Source organism: Prinia subflava, chromosome 2 (genome assembly GCF_021018805.1).
Source record: "Prinia subflava isolate CZ2003 ecotype Zambia chromosome 2, Cam_Psub_1.2, whole genome shotgun sequence".
In the NCBI taxonomy this organism is placed as follows: Eukaryota; Metazoa; Chordata; class Aves; order Passeriformes; family Cisticolidae; genus Prinia; species Prinia subflava.
The window spans coordinates 404,838-427,471 of NC_086248.1; the positions used below are offsets into that span (position 1 = coordinate 404,838).

Consider the following 22,634-nt stretch of genomic DNA (forward strand, 5'->3'; position numbering starts at 1 on the left):
CAGGGGCTGCCACAGCCTGGGGACAGGGCCCTGATGGTGGCAGAGCTCCCAGGGCGGGAGGGGACGCACCAGGACCAGAGTCCCGGCCACGCACAGGGCACTGCCACCCTGGGCCCGAGCGCTGCTGGAGCTCTGGCAGCCTGGGGGGGCCGGGTGCTGGCGGGGGGCTCAGCAGGACAGGGCCAGGCCGGGGCCAGGCCGGGGCCAGGACAGGACGTACGTGTTTCTGGGTGACGTTGCGGACGTCCCCGACGTACATGATCTTGCCCTGGTGCCTCACCATGCCCACGGTGATGGAGTCCTCGCACACCTCGGAGGCGATGTACCTGTCCACCTGGATGCCCAGGTCCTTCAGCACCAGCAAGCCTGGGGACAGCCGTGGGGAGTGGCCATGAGCACACACAACAGGCCCCCAACCCTGTCCCCAACCCTGTCCCCACCAGTGCCACCCCCAGGGCCATTCCCTTCCTGCTCCCCTCTAGTGTGTGACCCCTGGGGTGGAGACAGCAACAGGAGAACACCCACAGATCCATCCCCACCCTGTGTCCCACTGGCTGCTCTCAGCCCAGCAACCCAACCCCACACACGCCCTGGGGGAGACCCTGCAAGGGCCACGGGGCCAGGGACCCCCACCCACCTGTGGCGATGCCATCGAAGAGTGACAGCACCCGGATGGGCTTCCTCTTCTCAGCTGGCACCGGCGGGTACACCTTGGGCGGGTCCTGGAAACCACGGGGAGGGCTCAGTGGGGAGGGGCTGGGGGTCAGGGTCAGCAGGGAGGGGCTGGGGGTCGGCGGGGAGGGGCTGGGGGTCGGCAGGGAGGGGCACTCACAAACTCCTGGTCGTGGTTGTTGGCGAAGAACATCTGCAGGCGCGAGGGCCAGTCCTCCCGCCGCCGCAGCAGCCCGTAGACGCCCTTGTGGCCGCACATGTAGCAGTTCCAGGGGTCCTCCTTGATGGCCGCCTGCGCCGCCCCCGGGCCCACCAGCAGGTCCACGCACTCCACGCAGAAGCACCTGGCACGGGTGGGGCCAGGGTCAGCAGCGGGGCTCGTGCCAGGGCGGTGACACCGCCAGAATCTGCCCAGCTCCACGGCACGACTGGGGCGTCACCGCTGGGGCCCCACAGATCTGCCCACACACAGCCATGGGCATTCCACTGGCATTTCCTGGCTCTGTGCTGGGACTGGGGCATTGCCAGCAGAGCCACGGCATCACCAAAACCCCCCCAACCCCAAACCAGACCTGGCAGCACCAAAACCCCACGGCAGGACTGTGGCATCACCAGAAACCTCAACATGACAACCTCGGTCCCACACCAGGCCTGGGACACCACCAGAACTACTGAGCTCCACAGCAGTACTGGAGCATTGCCAGAACCTCCCCCAGCCCTGCAGGATCAGTCACTGCCAAAACCTCCAAAGCCCCCACCTGGGCTGGCGTCACCCAAAACTCCACGGCAGGACCACGGCAGGACCACGGCATCTCCAGTCTGGGCATTACCAAAACTTCCCCCAACTCCACAGACCAGGACCAAGGCACCGCCAAAACCTCAGCCTCAAACCCCAGCTGGCATCACCCAATCCCCACGCCAGGACTGTGGCACTGCCAAGGCTTCCCAGCTCCACCCAGACAGGCTCAGGGCATTGCTGAAACTCCCCCAGTCCCACCCCTGGACCAGAACATTACCAAAACCTCCCAACCCTACACACGAGGACTGTGGCATCGTTAAAACACCCCAGTCCCAGACCAGCACTGGCATCATCAACAGCCCAGGGCTCCATGAAAATCTTTCCAGTGTTGCACTGGGATGTCACAAACCCTCCCAGCCCCAAACCAGGACTGAAATCCTGGATTCCCACACCAGGACTGAAACAGCACCAGAACTTCCCATGCTGGGACTGTGGCATCACCAAAACATCCCCAAGCCCCACGCCAGGACTGGCAGCACCCCATTTCCATGCCAGGTCTGTGGCACTACCAAAACCTCTCCAGCTCCACGTGAGGGCTGGGACATAACAAAACATCCCAGACTGGTGTTGAGGTGGATAAATCTGGTCCAGGTAGTGAGTCTGAAATGCAGATTGAGCTGCAGAGGGTGAGCTGAGGTGAACTGCTGAGCTCTGGAGTAACAAAGAGGATGAGGCAGGGTCACCCAGCAGGGTGAACAGACACAGAGACACAGCAGGAGTCGGGATAAGGCAACAAAGGAGATAAAGAGAGGAGCCTGCCAGCCAGGCAGAGGGACGAGCTGGGTCTGGAGGAACAGTGAGACTGAGGGGATAAAACTGAGGGGTTCTTTGGCTGGGATCCCTCCTCGGAGGCACCAGCTCGGGCTGTGTTTGTGATCCCTCCTCGGGCTGTGTTTGTATTTCTGTGCCATGAACCAACGGCTTTGCCAAACAAGACATCTGGGATTGCCATTGGAAACCCGGGCTGGAACTGGTGAGGAAACAGACTCTGACTGGGCATGGGGCAGTGGGGAGTCCAGCAGGGCCCTCAGGTCGCTGGAGCCACGCAAAGGGGCTGTGGCCACAGCACTGACAGTCTGCCACTGGAGTGTGACAGCCCAGGAGGCTCAGGAATGTCACACTGGGAAGTTTCCTTGATGGCATCACCAAACTCCCATGCCAGGACTTGGCATCGCCAGAACCTCGCAGCCTCACACAGGACTGGCATCGCTGACCATGGTGGGACTGCAGCATCACCACAGCCTCCCCAGACCCACGCCAGGACTGCGACACCAAACCCCAGCACGGGGACAGTGGCACCACCAGAACCTGCCAGTCCCGTGCCAGCCCTGGCATCACCACACCTGCCTGCTCCCGTGCCACAGACCACGGCATTGCCAGAACACCCCAGCCCCAAACCAGGACCGGCATCGCTGAACTCCTGCCAAGACTAGGGCATCACCAAACCTTCCCAGTCCCACACCAGGACTGGCATCACCAAAACTCCCCAGTCCCTTACTGAGACTGGGGCATCACCAAACCTTCCCAGTCCCACACCAGGACTGGCATCACCAAAACTCCCCAGTCCCTTACTGAGACTGGGGCATCACCAAACCTTCCCAGTCCCTTACTGAGACTGGGGCACCACCAAAATTCCCCAGTCCCACACCAGGACTGGCACCACCAAAACCACGTGGCAAGAAAGCAGCAACACCAAACTCGCCCAGCCTCAGGGCAGACAGGAGCAGGGCCCTGGCAAGAGCTGCCCAGTTCCAGCCCAGCCCCGTGGCAGCCCCTGCAGCCCCCCGGCCCTCACCTGCAGCCCCCCGGCCCTCACCTGCAGCAGTTGTTGTTGCCACACATGAGCACCTCGCGGCCGCCGCAGCAGATGGTGCAGTAGGACTGGTAGCCATCGTCGTCGTACTGGTAGGCGCACTCCAGGAAGCAGTTCTGGGGACAGCCAGGGTGTCACCGTGGGCCCGGGGACACTGGGGACCCTCTGAGACCCCCCAGGCCGTGCCCCCAGCCCGGCACCACGCCATACCTTGCAGTTTTGGCACATGCCCCCGATGAACAGAGGGTGCTCCAGGGTGACATTGAGGCTCCCGCAGGAGATGCAGATGTCTGCGGGAGAAGGGGACACATCAGCCTGGCACCCCAGCGTGGGGACACCCCGACCCCTGTCCTGCAATCCCCAGGACACGCTCACCCCACGGTGGGGTCACCCTGGGAGCAGCAGGCAGGACTCCCACTGCCCACCCAGACCCCAAGAGCCCTGGGCAGTGTCCTGGGGTCCCCACCACCATCCAGGGTGGGACACTGCCAATCACAGCTGTTGTTCCTGCTGCCAGCCAGGCGGAGGGGTGGGACAAGCCTGGCCTGCTTTCCTTGAGCTGCCCCACAGCCCTGTGTGCCCCCCTGCCCTGCGATGCCCATGCAGGGAGGCACAGACCCAGCCCAGCCCACACCCTGGTGCAGGCTGTGCCCCAGCCCCGCACTCACCTTCGATGTTCCTGCACTTCTGCCGCACCTCGTACACCAGCCGCTCTGGGGGAGAGGGGAGGGCGTCAGGGGGCCTGGCCCAGCCAAGACCCCTCGGGGGGGTGAAGGGAGGGACCCCCCGGGAGGGAAGGACCCCGGGGGACAAGGGGGCGCAGCCCGGAGCAGCTCTTGTGCCCCCACGCCCACAGTGAGCCTGGCCAAAGCACCCCCCTGAGAGAGGAGTGGAGGGCATGGGGGCACCCCCAGCCCCCAGGGGTACCTCGGGTACGCTCATCGATGATCTCCTTGACCTTGGGCTTCTCCTGGGTTGTGCTTTTCCGGGGTTTTTTGGCGGGTGGGGGCGGTGCGTAGGCGGCCGCTTCGGGCTCCACCCACATCTCCGTGTAAACTTCTTTGTAGGGGTTCCGCTCCTCTGCGGGGCCGGGGTTCGTCAGCAGGGTCCCCCCAGCAGGGTCCCTCCACCAGGGTCCCCCCAGCACCGTCCCAGCCCCCCCGGGACCTCCCAGCCCCACAGGGCTTCCCCTGCCCAGGCCCGCCCCACTCTGGTGGCACCACAGCTGATGGTGAGTGTCCCCCAGAGCCCCTGGGCACGTGTGTGTCCCTGTACCTCACCCACAGCCCCTGGGCACGTGTGTGTCCCTGTACCTCACCCAGAGCCCCTGGGCACGTGTGTGTCCCTGTACCTCACCCCAGAGCCCCTGGGCACGTGTGTGTCCCCTGTACCTCACCCAGAGCCCCTGGGCACGTGTGTGTCCCTGTACCTCACCCCAGAGCCCCTGGGCACGTGTGTGTCCCCTGTACCTCACCCAGAGCCCCTGGGCACGTGTGTGTCCCTGTACCTCACCCAGAGCCCCTGGGCACGTGTGTGTCCCTGTACCTCACCCCAGAGCCCCTGGGCACGTGTGTGTCCCCTGTACCTCACCCAGAGCCCCTGGGCACGTGTGTGTCCCTGTACCTCACCCAGAGCCCCTGGGCACGTGTGTGTCCCTGTACCTCACCCAGAGCCCCTGGGCACGTGTGTGTCCCCTGTACCTCACCCACAGCCCCTGGGCACGTGTGTGTCCCCGGTACCTCACCCCAGAGCCCCTGGGCACGTGTGTGTCCCTGTACCTCACCCAGAGCCCCTGGGCACGTGTGTGTCCCTGTACCTCACCCACAGCCCCTGGGCACGTGTGTGTCCCTGTACCTCACCCAGAGCCCCTGGACACGTGTGTGTCCCTGTACCTCACCCAGAGCCCTTTGGCCCCTGTCCCTGGCCCCTCACCCCTCCCAGGCCCCGCTCACCTTCGGGGGGCTCCAGCCCCTTGGGGCCGGAGGGCTGGAAGCCGCCCAGGGCCCACTCGATCATCTGCTTGTTCTGGATCTCCACCACCTTGGACGTGTCCGTCTCGTCGTTCTCGGGGCACGCGGGGAAGATCTTCCCAGCCCGGCTGCTGGCCACCTGCGGGGTGCAGGTGTCACCCACCCCCACGGGGGGCCCAGCCTCGGCCCCTGGCTGCTCCAGGAACCCCCACAAGAGACCCTCACAGCGCTGAGAGCACCCAAAGCCAGAACACCCCCAACAAGAGACCCTCCCAGCAGTGCTGAGAGCCCCCAAAGCCAGGATCCCCCCACAAGAGACCCTCAGCAGTGCCGACAGCCCCAAAGCCCACAAAGATCCCCCCAGCAGTGCTGAGAGATGTCCTGAAAGGCCCAAGCCTCAGAGCCCCCCATAGTCCCCGAGCTCCTCCCCAGACCCCCCACACCCCTGCCAGGGGATCCCCAGACACCCCCAAAGCCTCCTTAGAGAGCGCACCCCAAATGTCCTCAGGGGGTCCCCCAGACCGCGCTGGGGCAGGAGGGGAGGCAGGGCCGGGTCCTGGCAGGTGCAGGGCAGCTCTGCTCCCTGTGCCCCGGGCCGTGCCGCGCTCACCTGCAGCACCTCGTAGATGGCCTTGCGGTACATGGGCTGCTTGTTGTAGGTGGCCTGGTGGAAGGCGCTGGCGAAGGAGCTCAGGGGCAGCAGCTTCTCCACGCACACCTGGGGACGGGACGCGGCCGTGGGCACCCCCGAGGGCGGGCTCGGGCCCCCCGGCCCCCCGGGCGCCACTTACCACCGAGAACTTGCCGTCGCCGAACCACATCACCCAGCGGGTGCCCTCGGCGGCGCGGCTGCGGCCGGTCATCCACCAGGACACGATGCGGCCGGGCCACCACGAGAAGCCGCGCAGCTTGCCCCACACCAGCTCGCCGATGCCGAAGCCGCGCCCGTCCTGCGGGGGAATCGCGGGGCTCAGCGCGGCTCCCGCGGGGGCCCGGCCCCGCCGCGCCCGGCCCTGCCCTCACCTCGTACTCGGGCTCGTCGTCGGCGGACTTGGAGGCGTTCTTGTCGCCGGCCTCGGCCACGGCGGGCTCGGGCGTGGTGGCCACGCTGGGCGAGGCGGGGTCGGTGGGCTGCTGCGGGGCGGGCGGCGGGCTCGCCTCCTCCTCCTTCTGCGCCTCGGCCCGCGCCGGCTCCTCCACCACGTTCATCACGGCGATCACCTTGGCCTTCTTCTCGGCCTGCGGGACGCGGCAGGGCTTGGCACCGGCACCGGCACCGGCCCGGCCCGCGGGGACACGGCACGGCCCGCGCCGCCCCCGGGGGATCGCACCCACCGCGGGCCTGGGGGCGAGACCCCCTGCCTCAGTTTCCCCCTCCTGACCCCCGTCCCCCGGCACCCGCAGAGCTTCTCCCGGGAGCCCCGGGCCCCATCCCGGGACCCCCCGCACTCATCCCGGGACCCCCGGCGAGCATCCCGGTACCCTCTGCACTTATCCCGTGACCCTCGGAGCGCATCCCAGTCGATGTCACCCTCTCCGGGTCCCCCCCTCGGATCCCCGGTCCCCGGCCGGATCTCCCCGGCGGCCCGGGCGCTCCGGCCCGCGGTGATCCCGGTCCCGGTCCCGGTCACGTACCCGCGGGGACCGGGCGGAACGCACGGAGCCGGAACGCGCGGAGCCGGCCGGGCCGGTGCGGGTCAGCCCGGCGGCCCTTTGTCTGGGCTCCGGGTCACGTGGTGCCTCCCGGCCCGGCTGGTTGGCTGCGGCGGGGGGGTGGGGGGGGCGCGCGGGGGGCACGGGCCGGTCCGGAACCGAAGGGGAACCGACGGGGCCCGAGTGGAACCGAACGGAACCGAAAGGACCCGAGAAGAATCGGAGTAACCGAGAGGAGCCGAAGAGACCCGAACGGCGCCGGACCCGAAGGGAACGGAGCGAAACCGAAGGGACCGGGCAGAACCGAAAGAACCGGGAAGAACCGAACGGAGCCGAGCGGAGCCGAGAAGAACGAAGGCAGCCGAGCGGCCTCGGGGACGGACCGAGCGGTCCCGAGTAGAGCCGAACGGTTCCGAGCAGAACCGAACGAAGCCGAGCGAACTCCCGGCACGGAACCGAACGGAGCCGAACGCCCCGAGCGGTCCGGCCCGGGGCCGCTTGCCCCGTGTCCTCCCGGTCCCGGTGCTTCTCGCCCCAGCCCCGCTGTCCCGCCCGTGCCCCGGTCCCGGCCCGTCCCTCCCGGTACTCACGGGCCCGCGGCCGTGCTCCGGTCCAGGCTGGGCTGCGCCTCCCGCCGCGGGGCCGCTCCCGCCGCCTTTTGTCCCGGGGCCGCGGCCCCCCGGCCTTTGTGCGGAGCGCCGGGACGGGGCGGGGGCGGCGGCGCCCCGGGGGCCTCGCCCCGCACGGCTGGAGCCGCCCCCGCCCCCCGCACCGTGTCCCCAGGGCCACCAGCTGGGGACTGGGGGGCACCGGCCCCGCCGCCCCGGTTCGGCCCGGCATGGACGGGCACAGGTGTGCGGTCACACTGCCCGGTTCGGCCCGGTACGGGTACTGCTGTGCAGTCACACTGCCCGGTTCGGACCGGCATGGACGGGCACCGGTGTGCGGTCACACTGCCCGGTTCAGCCCAGTGTAGTCACACTGCCCGGTTCAGCCTGGTACAGACACTCCACTGCCCGGTTCATCCCGGTACAGACACTCCACGGCCCGGTTCAGCCCGGTACGGACACTCCACGGCCCGGTTCAGCCCGGTACGGACACTCCACGGCCCGGTTCATCCCGGTACAGACACTCCACTGCCCGGTTCATCCCGGTACAGACACTCCACGGCCCGGTTCAGCCCGGTACGGAGGGGTCACGCTTGGGGTCCCTGCACCCCAGGACAAGCCCTGCCCCCCGCCAGCCCGGGGGTCCCCGGTGTCCCGGGGGTCCCCGGTGTCCCGGGGGTCCCACGGCACGGTGGCTCCGGGTCCCCTCTGTCTGCAGAGGGGGACAAAGGGGTGGGAGGTGTCACCCCGGGGGGGGCAGCGAGACCCCTGCCCTGCTCGGGGGTCCCTGAGCCACCACCTCATCCCGGGACCCGGTGGACCCCGAGGGAACCTGAGCAGGGCAGTGCCCCAGTGCCACCCTTTGGATGTCCCCCGGCTGACAGTGGGGTGACAGCAGGGACACCCCGCTTCCTCCAGCCCAGCCCGGGCTTTGCGGACCTGCGATGTTTGGGGACACGAGCGGCCCTGGGCCAAAGGACACGGGGTGAGTGACACCAGAGTGTCCTGGGGCAGTGTCACAGCAGGACTCGTGTCCCCCCCCACCCAGCGCTGATCCCACGGCTCTGTCTGGCGGGACAGGAAATGTCCCATCGCCGGTCGTTAAGGGACATCATCTGGGTATCGCTGCTGGACAATTGTCCCGACAGATCCCTGCCCTGGGGCCACCGGCAGCTCTGCCAGCCCGTCCACCCCCACCCCCATCGTCATCCTCAGCTCCATCCCCGATCCCTGTGCTTGCCTCACCCCCACCTTCATCTCCATCTTCATTCCCACCCCCGCCCCCGCCCCCATCCCCATCCCCTGCCCCATTCCATCCCCATTCCCTGTCCTTGCCCCACCCCCATCCTCATCTCCATCTTTCTTTCTCCCATCGTCATCTCCATCTTTATCATCTTCCTCATCCCATCTCCATCTCCATCTCCATCTCCATCTCCATCTCCATTCCATTCCATTCCATTCCATTCCATTCCATTCCATTCCATTCCATTCCATTCCATTCCATTCCATCCTCAGCCACTGTCCTGCCTCATCCCATCCCACTCCCACCTTCATCCTTTGCCATCCCCATCTCCTTCATCTTCATCCCAACCCCATCTCCTTCATCTTCATCCCAACCCCATCTCCTTCATCCCAGTCCCATCTCCTTCATCTTCATCCAACCCCATCTCCTTCATCTTCATCCCAACCCCATCTCCTTCATCCCAGTCCCATCTCCTTCATCTTCATCCCAGCCCCATGCCCATCCCATCTCCATCCCCATCTCCACAGCTGGCATAGGGTGGGAGCTCCCAGCCTAAGAGCTCCAGCCTGTCCTGGATGTCCCTGTCACCACGCTGGCCCCAGGTGTCCCTGTCACCGTGCCAGCTGCACCCCTCAGAGGATGAGGAAGAGGAGGGCAGGCTGGAGGGGGCTGGGCTGTCCCTATGCCCACCGTAGCTGGGTGACCCCAGCTGGGACAGACAGCGGGGAGTGTCCCCAAAGTGGGACATGGGCGGTGGGTGGCACGGAGCGGGGGGGGCCCAGCACCACACAGGGATGGGGACAGCTGTGGACGGTCACAGGGCCACCAGCCAGCTCTGCTCCCCAAAACCATGGCCCAGAAGTGGCCAGGGACAGCTTCGGGGACCTGCATGGTTTGGGGAGCCCCACCCAGAGGAACTCTCAGTGCCGAAGGGCTCTGGTCTGGGCAGGACATGGGGGCTGTGCCTGGGGACCCCTTCCAGGAGGAGAGCGGGAGTCACACCCTGTGCCCTGGGGATGTTGGGAATGTACCAACTGTGCCCCGTGTCCCATGGGGACACTGTGGCCGTGTCAGCCATGCCCTGTGCCCTGTGGGACGTTGGGAATGTACCAGCTGTGCCCCGTGTCCTATGGGGACACTGTGGCCGTGTCAGCCATGCCCTGTGCCCTAGGGACGTTGGGAATGTACCAGCTGTGCCCCGTGTCCTATGGGGACACTGTGGCCGTGTCAGCCATGCCCTGTGCCCTGTGGGACGTTGGGAATGTACCAGCTGTGCCCCGTGTCCCATGGGGACACTGTGGCTGCATCAGCCATGCCCTGTGCCCTGTGGGACGTTGGGAATGTACCAGCTGTGCCCTGTGTCCCATGGGGACACTGTGGCCGTGTCAGCCATGCCCTGTGCCCCACAGCACGGCCTGGCCACCCCAGCCGTGCCCAGTGGGGTCCCCTGCGGGTATCCCCCATGGTCTCTGTGGGTGCCAGCAGGAGGGTCATAAATGTGTGCCTCTCACCAAGGAGGTGGCACAAGGGCACACACAGCCAGGGAGACCCGCTGGCAGTGGGGGACAATGCCAAGAAGGGTGTCACGGGGACCCCAGGACACCAGCAGAGCCTGTGCCCCTGCTGCCTGCCCTGTGCCTGCCCAGGCTCCCGCCAGAGCCCGGCTGGTCACACACCGTTCCCGGGAAACCGGCGGGAACGGGCGGCGCATCCCACGGACGAGGCCGGCCCTGGGCAGGAGTGGAGCTGTGCCCGTGGGTGCCAGCGTGGCGGTGCCACCACCGGCAGCAGGGAGTCCCTTCCCCCAGCCCAGGGCACGGCCACACGCGTGCCACACGCGCCACACGTGTCCCGTGTGCCCACTCGAGCCCCCTGCCCGGTGCCCACCCCGTCCGCCGGCCCTCACCTCGCGCTTCCAGCGCGCCAGCCACTCGTCGCGCTTCCTCTTGCTGATGTAGTAGGGGTCCCCGGCCTGGAAGGTGTGCCGCTGCATGGGCCGCTGCCGCAGGCTGGACTCCCAGCCCAGCCCGCCGCGGAGCCGCCCGCGGGAGCCCTGAGACGGAGAGAGAGGGAGCGGGGTCAGGCCGGCCTTGGGGACAGCACAGGGGACACAGCGGGGCTGCCCGGGGCACCTCGTGCCTGGGGAGATGGGCAAGGGGGCACCGCCTGCCCGGGCACAGTGTGCGCATGAGCATGGCCTGGCACACGTGTGCACGTGAGCACGGCCTGGCACACGTGTGCAGCAGAACACGGTGTCCAGAGACCCGATACTGGGGAGAAATTCTGCCCTGCGGGGTGGCAGGGCCCTGGCACAGGGTGCCCAGAGATGCTGTGGCTGCCCCTGGATCCCTGGGAGCGTTCCAGGGCACGCTGGGCATGCCTTGGTGCAGCTGGGGCTAGTGGAAGGTGTCCCTGCCCGTGGATGAACTTTGAGGTCCCTTGCAGCCCAGGCCAGTCTGGGGTTCAGTGCATGCCGTGGCATCACACCACACCCAGCTGCACCTCGGTGGGCACTGTCCGGGCATGGATCCACCCCAAACAGATCCCACACCCCGTGCCCAGAGATCTGAGGGAACGGAGGGGAGGTGAGGGGCCAGCCTGGGCAGGCACCGTCCCACGCAGGGCTGGAGGGGGGCACTGACCTGGCACATCCTGGTGCCACCAGCGCAGCACCAAGCGCTGCCCGGTGTCTGGCTGTGCCGTGGCATGGGAGCCCAGGAGCCCCATCCTGTGGGGATGTGGGCCCTGCTGCTCCCCCATGGTACTGAGGAAGTGGGGAGAGATGGTGTCCGTGGGCACGAGGACTGGCTGGTGGGCTGTGGGGCCGTGCCCATCCCCTGGGGTGAGCTGTGCCCATCCCCTGGGGTGGGCTGTGGGGCCGTGCCCATCTCCTGGGGTGGGCTGTGGGGCCGTGCCCATCTCCTGGGGTGAGCTGTGCCCATCCCCTGGGGTGGGCTGTGGGGCCATGCCCATCCCCTGGGGTGAGCTGTGCCCATCTCCTGGGGTGGGCTGTGGGGCCGTGCCCGTCTCCTGGGCACAGCCCTGCAGGGTCCAGGCCATACTTGCCTCCATTTTCAGGCTGTCGAAGTTGTTCTCCTCCTTCTCGTCCTTGCCTGCACACGAACAGAGAGCGGCCATCAGGCGGTGCCGGGGCCCACCCGGGGCTCCGGGGGCAGACGGGGCCCCCCAGGCCGCCCAGGGGCGCCCAGTGCCGCTGCCCCGCCCGGCCGGGTCCGGGGATCCGGGGGTCCGGGGCGGTGACCCCCCCGTGGGGCGGGGGAAGCGGCGCAGCCCCGCTGCTTCCTGTGCTCTCGGCACATCCGCGCAGGTCGAGCCGAGGCGCTGCCAGGAAAGCGGCTAAAAATAACCCCGAGTGTTTGGGGGGGTGACAACCGCGGGGACACTGCTGGGGCACTGCTGGGGGCACAGGGGCTCCCACCCGCCGCTGGCACAGACCCTGGCATGGCCCCAGCCCTGTGTGACACCGGGACGGACCCACAGCTCCCCCGGGGCAGCTGGAGCCCCCCAGAGCAGCAAGGCCTGAATAGGAGAGCAGCACAGAGCTCTGCTCTGTGTGCTGGGGGCAGCAGGGGACATGGGGGAGTCTGGGGGGCAGGGGGGGACAATGCAGGGTGGTGTGGCACACTGCAGGGCACGGGGATGGCAGGGGACACCTTGGGGCACTGGGGAACAGGAGTGTGTGTCTTCCGGGTATGGCCAGGCATGCCATCCTCCCAGCCACAGGGAGCTCAGGTGGGGAAACTGAGGCACGGGAGAGGCAGCCTGGCCTGTTCTGGTCCCCTCTGTCACTGGGACTGCTCAAACCGGGGGGCACTGACTCAAGGGGGGATTTCCTGCGGCTCATCCCAGGCACGGGATGCCCGCGGAGCCCCGGCCGGGAGAGAGGAGCAGGGAAGGGTCCGGCAGGGCCGGAGCGCTGGAAGTGGCTCCTTGTGGGAGGGAGGGAGCTCCCGGTGGGGTTACAGCTCCCCCGGGCCCTCCTGGCCTCGCTGGAACCGCTCCCACACCGCTCCCGGCGTGTCCAGCTGCCCTGGGCCTGCATCAGCCTGAGCCCTGCGGCGCTCTCCACTCCCCTCTCCCCGCTCCCTGCTCCCCTCTCCTCTCATTCCTCTCCTCTCCTCTCCTCTCCTCTCCTCTCCTTCCTCTCCTCTCCTCTCCTCTCCTCTCCTCTCCTCTCCTCTCCTCTCCTCTCCTCTCCTCTCCTCTCCTCTCCTCTCCTCTCCTCTCCTCTCCTCTCCTCTCCTCTCCTCTCCTCTCCTCTCCTCTCCTCTCCTCTCCTCTCCTCTCCTCTCCTCTCCTCTCCTCTCCTCTCCTCTCCTCTCCTCTCCTCTCCTCTCCTCTCCTCTCTCCTCTCCCCGCTCCCCCCGGCCGTGGCTGCGGCGCTCCCGCGGCTGCGCCTCGTGACTGCGGCAGCATCTGCAGCGTGCGGCTCATCCAGCCACCCATCCAGCCGTGCCTGCCTCTTCCAGCTCCATCTCTGCCTCTTCCAGCTCCATCTCTGCCGCTTCCAGCTCCATCCCTGCCTCTTCCAGCTCCATCCCTGCCTCTTCCAGCTCCATCCCTGCCTCTTCCAGCTCCATCCCTGCCTCTTCCAGCCTGCCTCAACCACCCTGCCTGCTTCAGCCATCCCTCCCTCTTCCAGCTCCATCCCTGACATTCCAGCTCCATCCCTCCCTCTTCCAGCTCCATCCCTGCCTTTCCAGCTCCATCCCTGCCATTCCAGCTCCATCCCTGCCTCTTCCAGCTCAATCCCTGCCTGCCCCAGCCACCCCTGCCTGCTTCATCCATCCCTGCCTCTTCCAGCTCCATCCCTGCCATTCCAGCTCCATCCCAGCTCTTCCCTGTCCATCCCTGACTCTCCCTGGCAGCAGCACTGGCTCGGCATGGCCAGCCACTCTCTGTGATGATTTCGGTCAGCAAGGCCCAAGTGACAGAGCTGGGAACCCTGAGAAGGCTGTCCCAAGGTCCAGAGGGACCCTCCAGGGTCCAGCCTGTGCTGTGACCTCTGGTCCTGTCCCTGGGACCCCCGGGATCCCTGGGCTCACCCGCACACCCCTCCCGGAGCTGTCCCCGGGATCCCCGGGAGCGCCGGGCTCACCCGCACACCCCCTCCCGGAGCTGTCCCCGGGATCCCCGGGATCCCCGGGCTCACCCGCACACCCCTCCCGGAGCTGTCCCCGGGATCCCCGGGAGCGCCGGGATCACCCGCACACCCCTCCCGGAGCTGTCCCCGGGATCCCCGGGATCCCCGGGCTCACCCGCACACCCCTCCCGGAGCTGTCCCCGGGATCCCCGGGATCCCCGGGCTCACTCGCACACCCCTCCCGGAGCTGTCCCGGCCGGGGATCCCCGGGATCCCCGGGCTCACCCGCACACCCCTCCCGGAGCTGTCCCCGGGATCCCCGGGATCCCCGGGCTCACCCGCACACCCCTCCCGGAGCTGTCCCGGCCGGGGATCCCCGGGGCCCGCTCTGCCCCGGGCGGAGCAGCCGCAGCTCCCGCAGCCTCAGCCCGGCAGTGACGCTCCAGCCCTGCAGCATCACAGGGTGCTCGGCGGGCTCTCCCCAGCCTGTCCCTGTCCCTCGTGTCTGGGGGAGGCCAGCGCTGGGCCCGGACCCACAGGGTGGCTGCACTACCTGGGCACCCCTGACACGGCCCAGAAACGCCCCGGGACCCCTGGGACCCCCAGCGCTGTGTCCAGCCGTGTGCTGGCAGTGCCCCCTCAGCAGGGCGCTGGCCCCTGTGCCCTGCCTGCCTCCCGGCACCTCCTGGGCACCCAGCACGGGCAGGGCGGCCACGGGAGGCCTCCCAGGTGGGCAGGGCTGTGCTGGCACCACGGGGCACCGAGCACCACGAGCAGCATCCCCGTTCCTGCCGTCAGGAAAGGCGGGGATGGGGATGGGGATGAGCACGCGGGCACAGCCCCCCCTCCGACCTGCTGCCCCCAGCCCCAATCCCGCACGGCACGGAGGGGCTCAGCCCTTCCTCCTCCTCCTCCTCCTCCTGCCCAGCCCAGAGCCCTCGCAGAGCAGGACGGCGGGGCCGGGGGTCCCTGGGGGGCGGGGAGCCCCCAGCACTGAGCTCTTACTTTTCTCGGTGGCCTCAGGAGTTTCCTCCTCCCGCGTTTCTTCTGGGGGTCGGAAGGGGCCAGCTCACCCTCCTCGCCCGGCGCGTCCAGGCCCTCCTTGGGGGTGCAGCGGCCGTTCTCCAGCGCCCGGCCCGTCTCCCCGTCCGCCAGGCTCTCCGTCTCGTCCTCCTCGGGCCGGCCGCCCTTGGGGCTCCCCCCGGCCTCCTCGGCGTCCCCCTCCACGTCCCCGTTGGGCAGCGGCTCGGCGGGACTGGCCTCGGGGCAGGCCGGGGGGCACTTGGGCACGGCCGCCGAGTCCTTGGGGGTGTCACTGCTCTCGGCCTGCTGAGAGGAGGGGAAGGAGCCGCTGTTGGTGCTGGCAGGGGGGACAGCAGCACATCACCCTGTCCAGTGCCACCACGCCAGGTGTGACAGCTGCTGAGGGGACCCTTGGGACCAGGACATGGTGTCACAGCACCCTCAGGGCCAGGACACGTGGATGTGACACCTCCTAACCAGGACACTCCACCATGTCACCCTGAGGACCAGAACACGTGGATGTGACACCCTCCTGACCAGGACACTCCACCATGGCACTGTCAGGACCAGAACACACAAGTGTGTGTGACATCCTCAGGGACAAGGACACATCTCCATGCCCCGGTCAGGGCCAGGACATGAGGTCACCGCACCCTCAGGACATGGGCAGAGTGACAAGACACCTTTAAGACAATGACAAAATGCCAGGTGACACACCATGAGGATCGGGACATGGAGCCATGCAACGCTCAGGACAGGACACAGGGACATTGACACCTTTTGGGCTGGGATACAACACCAAGACACCCTCAGGACACAGGGACGTGACACCACAGGGACCTGGACGTGCTGCCATGACACCCCCAGGACAGGACACAAGGACAGGACACCACAGGGACCTGGACATGCTGCCATGACACCCCCAGGACAGGACACAGGGATGTGACACCACAGGGACCTGGACATGCTGCCATGACACCCCCAGGACAGGACACAGGGACAGGGCACTTTCAGAGCAAGGTGCCACACAGCTCTGGGGATGGGACACGGGGCCATGGGGCCACCTGGACCAGCACGCGCTGGGATGTGCCCCGGGTGTCCAGCCCCTGTGGGCAGAGGGGACACTGGCACTGCCCATCCTGCCTGGCACACCTGTGCTGCGTGAGAGGACAGCAAGGGACAGCAAGGGGACAGCAAGGGGGCCCTTGGTGTGGCCCATCCCCACTGGCACATGGACAGGGGTGGGTGTCAGGGACAGGCAGGGCCAGGCCCTGTGATAACCTCATGACACACATGTGTGCAGATGTATGTGACAGGTGTGAGTGTGTGACACGTGTGTGTGTGACAGGTGTGTGTGACACGTGTGTGACAGGTGTGTGTGTGTGACAGGTGTGTGTGACAGGTGTGTGTGACAGGTGTGTGTGACAGGTGTGTGTGTGTCCCCTGTCCCCTGGGGGAGCAGCCCCTGTGCCAGGACACCCCTGCCCTTGGAGCTGCCCCTCACTGCCCCAGCCCCATGGAGCTGCTCGGGCACTGCCACCATCCCCCTGGGGACCCTGCACGCTGCCACGGGCACAGGGTGACACCCTGATGCCACCCCAGTGCCACCCTAGCGCTGGCACCGAGCACCCCGGACAGACCTGGAGGTGCTGCCACTCCCTCCTGGTGGCACAGGAGGGTGCCGGGGTGGCACGGGTGGTGGCAGGGTGGCACGGGGTGGTGGCAGGGCACGATGACAGGGTGTGTCACAGGGTGGTGGCAGGGTGGCACAGCACGATGCCAGGGAGGCACGGTGGGCAGTTGCAGGGACCCCCCCCTGCCTGTCACCAGTGAACTGGAGGTGCCACCATGGCCTGTTTGGTGACAGGGTCCGGGGAGGGGACGTGGCGCTGCTGGTGTGAGCCAGGGGCTCACGGTGCTGCCCACGGGGCTGGCTCGGGTCTGCTGGCACTGAGGGGATGGCAGGTGACAGGCAGCCTTTCCTCCCCGAGGTCCCTGACTGGTGCCACAGGGCACAGGACACCCTGGCCTGTCCTCACCAGGGCCTGGGTGGCAGCGGGGACAGCGCAGCGTGGCCGGGGCAGTGCAGGGAGCAGGAGCCAGGGCACGACGGGTGGCAGGGAGCAAAGTCCCCACCGGTGCCACCACCAGCAGGAGGGGCACTGCCTCCCGCTGCCCCCTGCCCCTGGCATGGCAGCGGCCCCAGCTGGCCCTGAGGGGCCCCGGTGCCATTCCCGGGGGTCCCGGCGCCCCTGGCCCCGCTCCCGCCTCTGCCTGGGGCCGCATCCGTGCTGAGAACAATCGCAGGGACCGTGGGGCTTCCCGGGAGGAAACGGGAAGGCCGGAGGTGTGGAGATGTGCCCTGGGCATGCGGGGGCTGCCGGAGCCACGGCCGCGGGCTCTGGGTGGCTCTGGGGCAGCTCTGGGGGCTCTGGGGTGGCTCTGGGGCAGCTCTGGGGGCTCTGGGGGCTCTGGGGTGGCTCTGGGGTAGCTCTGGGGCAGCTCTGGGGGCTCTAGAGTGGCTCTGGGGCAGCTCTGGGGTGGCTCTGGGGTGGCTCTGGTGGCTCTGGGACAGCTCTGGGGGCTCTGGGGTGGCTCTACAGTGGCTCTGGGTTTCAGGGAGGCTGCGGGAGCTCAGCCCAGCCCCTGGGATAGGCCCTGGGGGGCTCAGCCGGTGTGGGGGTGCTGGGGACACAGTGGCACAGGCTCTCTTTGGTGCCGCCAGGCTCTGGCAGTGGCACTGGCGTGACCGTCACCGCTGGGCCCGCAGTGCGGCCGGACGGTGCCGGGGAGCTGGGCAGGAGGGGCTGGGAGGCTGACCCGGGACAGGACGGGCACCGTGTCCCCTCGGGTGACCCCTGCCAGGACAGGGACACACGGTGCACCCAGCACCACGGCCGGGATGCCCTGGCATGGCTGCCATCGGTCCCACCCGGCCAAAACCCGCTGCCAGCCCCTGCTCTGCTGCCCTGGCCAAACCTGGCACCCCCCCTGCCCTACCTGGGCTGGGACTGCACCCCAATTCCCCAGGAATGCACCCCAATTCCCTGGGAGTGCACCCCAGCTCCCTGGGACTGCACCCCAGCCCCCCAGGACTGCACCCCAATTCCCTGGGACTGCACCCCAGCTCCCCAGGACTGCACCCCAATTCCCCAGGACTGCACCCCAGCCCCCCAGGACTGCACCCCAGCTCCCTGGCACTGCACCCCAGCTCTCTGGGCCCCCCAGGCCACCAGCATGTCCTGGTGCTGCCGCTCAGACTGGGCCGAGGATGTGGAGAGCAGGAGCTACCCCGGAGCCTGTCCCTGTCCCTGTCCCCAAGAGGGGCCGGCGCCGGAGCCTTCCTGCCCACCCACAGCTTCCTCTGCCTGCCGGGCCTGGGAACAAGCGCTGCCTTTCTGCTGCTCCCCTCCCCTCCCTGGGCCCCCGCCAGGGCGGCTGCTCTGCCGGCAGCCCGCGGGGCTGGGGACACAGGGTGACACTGGGGACACTCCCCGAGGAGGGATGACGGGGGTCAGCACCTGGGGACTCTGTGCCCACCCCAGCCCAGGGAAGGTGCCCCTGCCACCCACGGCACCACCCACAGAGCCACCCCGCTGCGGGCTGTCCCTCTGCCAGGCACAGCTGGGACTGGGGACGCTGGCCTTGGAGCCACGGCATGGCACTTCATGGCCTGGCACTGCACGGCTCAGCATGGCACGGCACAGGACAGCCTGGCACAGCCTGGCACAGCTCAGTGACACCCTGACACCTGTCCCCACAGGGCTGTGCCCCTGCCAGCTCCCTCCCTGGCGCCCTGTGCCCCCTCACACCGCTGACCAGGCACGGCAAGGCGGCTGCCCAGCCCCTCCGGCCACGTGCCTGCCCTCCAGCACCCAGGGCACGGCACACAGTGCCAGCCTGGTGCCAGCTGTGCCAGCTCCCCTCAGCCTGCCTCGGGATATTTTTAGTAGCTCATGTCCGTAGGGGCTTCCCTGGCCTGGCAGTGCCAGGGGCCGGCCACGCCAGCTCTGCTCTCTTGGCACTGGGAGCTGCTGGTCAAAGGGCCAGCTCTGGCCCAGCTCTGGCACCAGCTCTGGCCCAGCTCTGGCACCAGCTCTGGCACCAGCTCTGGCACCAGCTCTGGCACCAGCTCTGGCACCAGCTCTGGCCCAGCTCTGGCATCAGCTCTGGCCCAGCTCCGGCACAGCGCGGGTGTGCTGTAGCACACAGGGACAGGCCCCCATGCCCGGCTCCCAGCAGGACGTGCCCGGTGCCCTGGTGTTGCTGCTGTTCCTTCACCGTGCCGGGGGGTCCCGGGGCCGCCGGCCCCGCTGGCCGGAGCCCTCCCGGCTCCCAGGCCCGGCTGTTCCTGCGGCTTCACCGCTTGCTCCCGTGCCAGCATTGTTCTTCCAGCACGGCGGCTCCCCCCACCCCGGCACGTTCCTCCCGGCCCGGGGCCACAGCCAGCAAACAGCCCGGCCAGGCCAGAGCCCCGCACACAGCCCCGCACACAGCCCAGCCCCACACACAGCCCAGCCCCGCACACAGCCCCGCACACAGCCCTGCACACAGCCCAGCCCCGCACACAGCCCAGCCCTGCACACAGCCCAGCCCCACACACAGCCCAGCCCTGCACACAGCCCCGCACACAGCCCAGCCCCGCACACAGCCCTGCACACAGCCCCGCACACAGCCCCGCCCCGCACACAGCCCAGCCCCGCACACAGCCCCGCACACAGCCCAGCCCCACACACAGCCCAGCCCCGCACACAGCCCAGCCCCGCACACAGCCCCGCACACAGCCCTGCACACAGCCCCGCACACAGCCCAGCCCCGCACACAGCCCCGCACACAGCCCTGCACACAGCCCCGCACACAGCCCAGCCCCGCACACAGCCCAGCCCCGCACACAGCCCAGCCCCGCACACAGCCCCGCACACAGCCCAGCCCCGCACACAGCCCCGCACACAGCCCTGCACACAGCCCCGCACACAGCCCCGCACACAGCCCAGCCCTGCACACAGCCCCGCACACAGCCCCGCACACAGCCCTGCACACAGCCCCGCACACAGCCCAGCCCTGCACACAGCCCTGCACACAGCCCAGCCCCGCACACAGCCCTGCACACAGCCCTGCACACAGCCCAGCCCCACACACAGCCCCGCACACAGCCCAGCCCTGCACACAGCCCAGCCCCGCACACAGCCCCGCACACAGCCATGCACACAGCCCAGCCCCACACACAGCCCAGCCCCTCTCACAGCCCCTGTCCTGCCGACAGTGCCCCAGGGCTTTCCCGTGCCCCTGGCATCAGCCTGGCAGGGATTGGGGATCATCAGGGATCATCAGGGATCACCGGGACAGGCAGTTGGGCCCTGAAACGTCCCAGCACTGGATTTACCCTTTCAGGTGCCAGAAACTTTTCCAGAAAGGATTTGCAGCCTTCTAAGACTGAAGGTGCCCGAGCTCTGTTTGTCCCCTAGGCCCTGCTCGTTGCCCTGGCCCGCTCATCACCCTGGGCCCGTTTGTCACCCCTCTGTCCCCTCCTGCGGGGATGAGGGCTGGGGACACTGTGTGAGCCTGGGACACCAAGGGCACCTTCCCTCTGGGCCTTCAGCACCCAGAGGAACCTGCTGCTCCGCTCACACGGCACTCAGGGTGGCAGCAGCCAGGTGCCAGCTGCCACCCTGCAAGCAGGGAGCCACTGAGGCTCCCCCTGGCACAGGGACACACCACGGCTCAGAAGGGACGAGCCACGAGTGTCCTCAGCTCCTCTGTCCCAGTGCCCAAAAGCCCCGGGCACCCAGCTGACCCTGGTGGGCACAGTGCCCGTGACCCAGCGAGAGCTGAGCGAGCCCCGAGTGCGGGGTGGGCACCGCCTGTGGGCAGGAGCCAGGGAGGCCCTCAGAGGCTGGGGGGCTCTGCACCCCGGGCACAGCAGCCCCAGGGTGGGGGAGCAGGGTGCCAGCACCCAGGCAGGGAGCGAATGCACGGCAGGGCCACGAGCAGAGCCACAGGGAGCGGGATGGTGCCACTGGACACAGGAGGGCTCACTGGGGAGGGCACAGACTCTCTCAGGTCTCCTCTGGCTCAGCACCTGGCACACAGGGCAGCCAGGCCAGCCCTCAACACGCCAGGAGCTGAGGTCACAGGGCAGGACGGCCCCACGGGGGACACCCACCGCCCCCCACCTGGCCGCAGTGCCCGCCGGCTCACCTGGGCATGCTTGCGCTTCCGCCCAGGCCGCCCGGCTTTCCTCATGGGCGTGCCCGGCTCCTGCTTCTCCTCCTTGCTCGGGTTCTCCTCGGGCTCCTCTTCCCCCTGCGGGCCGGACACAGAGAGGACGGTTACGGCGCCGGGCAGCCCGGGGCGGGCACGGCCCTGCTCCCGCAGGGCACCGGCATCACCGGCACCGCGGGCACTGCAGGGGGACAGGGCCTGCCCAGCCAGGCAGGAGCATCATGGCATCGTCGGGCCGGCAGCCCTGAGACGCTTGGAAGGGTGACAGTGGCTCCTGCCACACCTGGCTGTGGCACAGGACCCTCCCACCCTGTGCCACTGTGGCACAGCCGGCTGAGGACGTGCCCACTGCTGCCACCCACCAAGCCCCGCACGGGCAGGGCCGGGGGCTCCGGTCCCACAGAGCACAGCAAGGGCTGTGCAGACACGTCACAGCGCGGGCCTGCAGCAGCCACGAGGCTCCCTGGGGACAAGGGCCAGCAGCAGGAGTACCCCGGTACCCCCGGAGCAGGCAGCTGCCAGCTGTGGGGACCCCGCCGTGCCCCGAGCGGCTGGCGCTGTCCCCGGCGCGGTGGCCCGGCCCTGGCGCTGGCGGCACGCATGTGCCAGCATGGCGGTGCAGCGGGGACGGGCTCCAGGAAATGAACCTGCTCCCGTGCCCAGGCAGCGCCGACGCTGCGGTGCCGGGGCCCGTCCCCCCCACACCGGGCACCGCGGGGACGAGGGGCACGCCAGGCCCCGCACGGCACGGGGTGGGTTCACCTGAGCCCCAGAAGATCTCGGCGGCAGCAGCCAAGCAGGAAGAGGCCACGGAGGGGGAGCAGGGGAAGGAGGAGAGGCCGGTGGGGGGCTGGTGAGGGAGAGGCCAGGGAGGGGATGGGGCTGGCAGCCAGACAGCGCCGGCATCCAGCTGCAGCCGCGCGGCCCCCGCAGCCCAGCGGGCGCAGCACCGGCCGCATTCCTGCCCTGCGTCCCCTGGGCTGGGGCAGCAGCACCATCGGGATGCAGCTGGAACATCCCTGTGGCTCCAGCACGAAGATCCCACAGCACTAGGACACACTGTGTGCCATGGCTCTGGTGCCCCAGGACTCTGGTCCCCATGGCCGTGGTGCCCCACGGGCAGTGCCCCAGTCGTGGTCCCCAAAGCAGCTCCCTCTGTGCCACCCAGACCAGACCCCCCTGTGCCCATTGCTGCCTGCCTGCCCTGCCTGCTCTTGCTGCATGTGGGCTGCACAGGAGCCACGTGTAGGTCTGTCCCCAGCCCCCATGGTGTCCCTCCAGAACCGTGCTTGTCCCAGCCCCACTCACCTGCCTGTGGGGCTGGGCAGCCTCCAGCCCCCTGCATAGACCCCCCCAGCCCTGCAAGGACCCCCCAGCCCCGTGTGGGGACCCCCAGCCCGGGCACCTGCTGGCACCACCAGGGCTGAGTGAGGACAGGAGACACCACAGCGCACAGGGCCTCCACCAGGGCCATCCCGGCTGGGAGGTTTTGGGACAGGTCCAAGGGTGATGTCAGGGTCCCAGATC

General features: G+C 68.5%; 1 protein-coding gene across 1 annotated transcript in view; it reads right to left on the reverse strand.

The window, feature by feature from the left end:
- DNMT3A (DNA methyltransferase 3 alpha) overlaps positions 1-22,634 on the reverse strand; it is a 34,893-nt gene that overhangs the window by 1,888 nt on the left and 10,371 nt on the right. Inside the window, 16 exon segments of the mRNA XM_063422398.1 lie at positions 221-366; positions 638-722; positions 833-1,016; positions 3,288-3,400; positions 3,495-3,574; positions 3,953-3,997; positions 4,212-4,364; positions 5,237-5,393; positions 5,865-5,972; positions 6,046-6,204; positions 6,278-6,493; positions 10,665-10,811; positions 11,825-11,871; positions 14,868-14,885; positions 14,888-15,188; positions 21,084-21,188. Coding sequence (XP_063278468.1) covers positions 221-366; positions 638-722; positions 833-1,016; positions 3,288-3,400; positions 3,495-3,574; positions 3,953-3,997; positions 4,212-4,364; positions 5,237-5,393; positions 5,865-5,972; positions 6,046-6,204; positions 6,278-6,493; positions 10,665-10,811; positions 11,825-11,871; positions 14,868-14,885; positions 14,888-15,188; positions 21,084-21,188 — 2,064 coding nt within the window.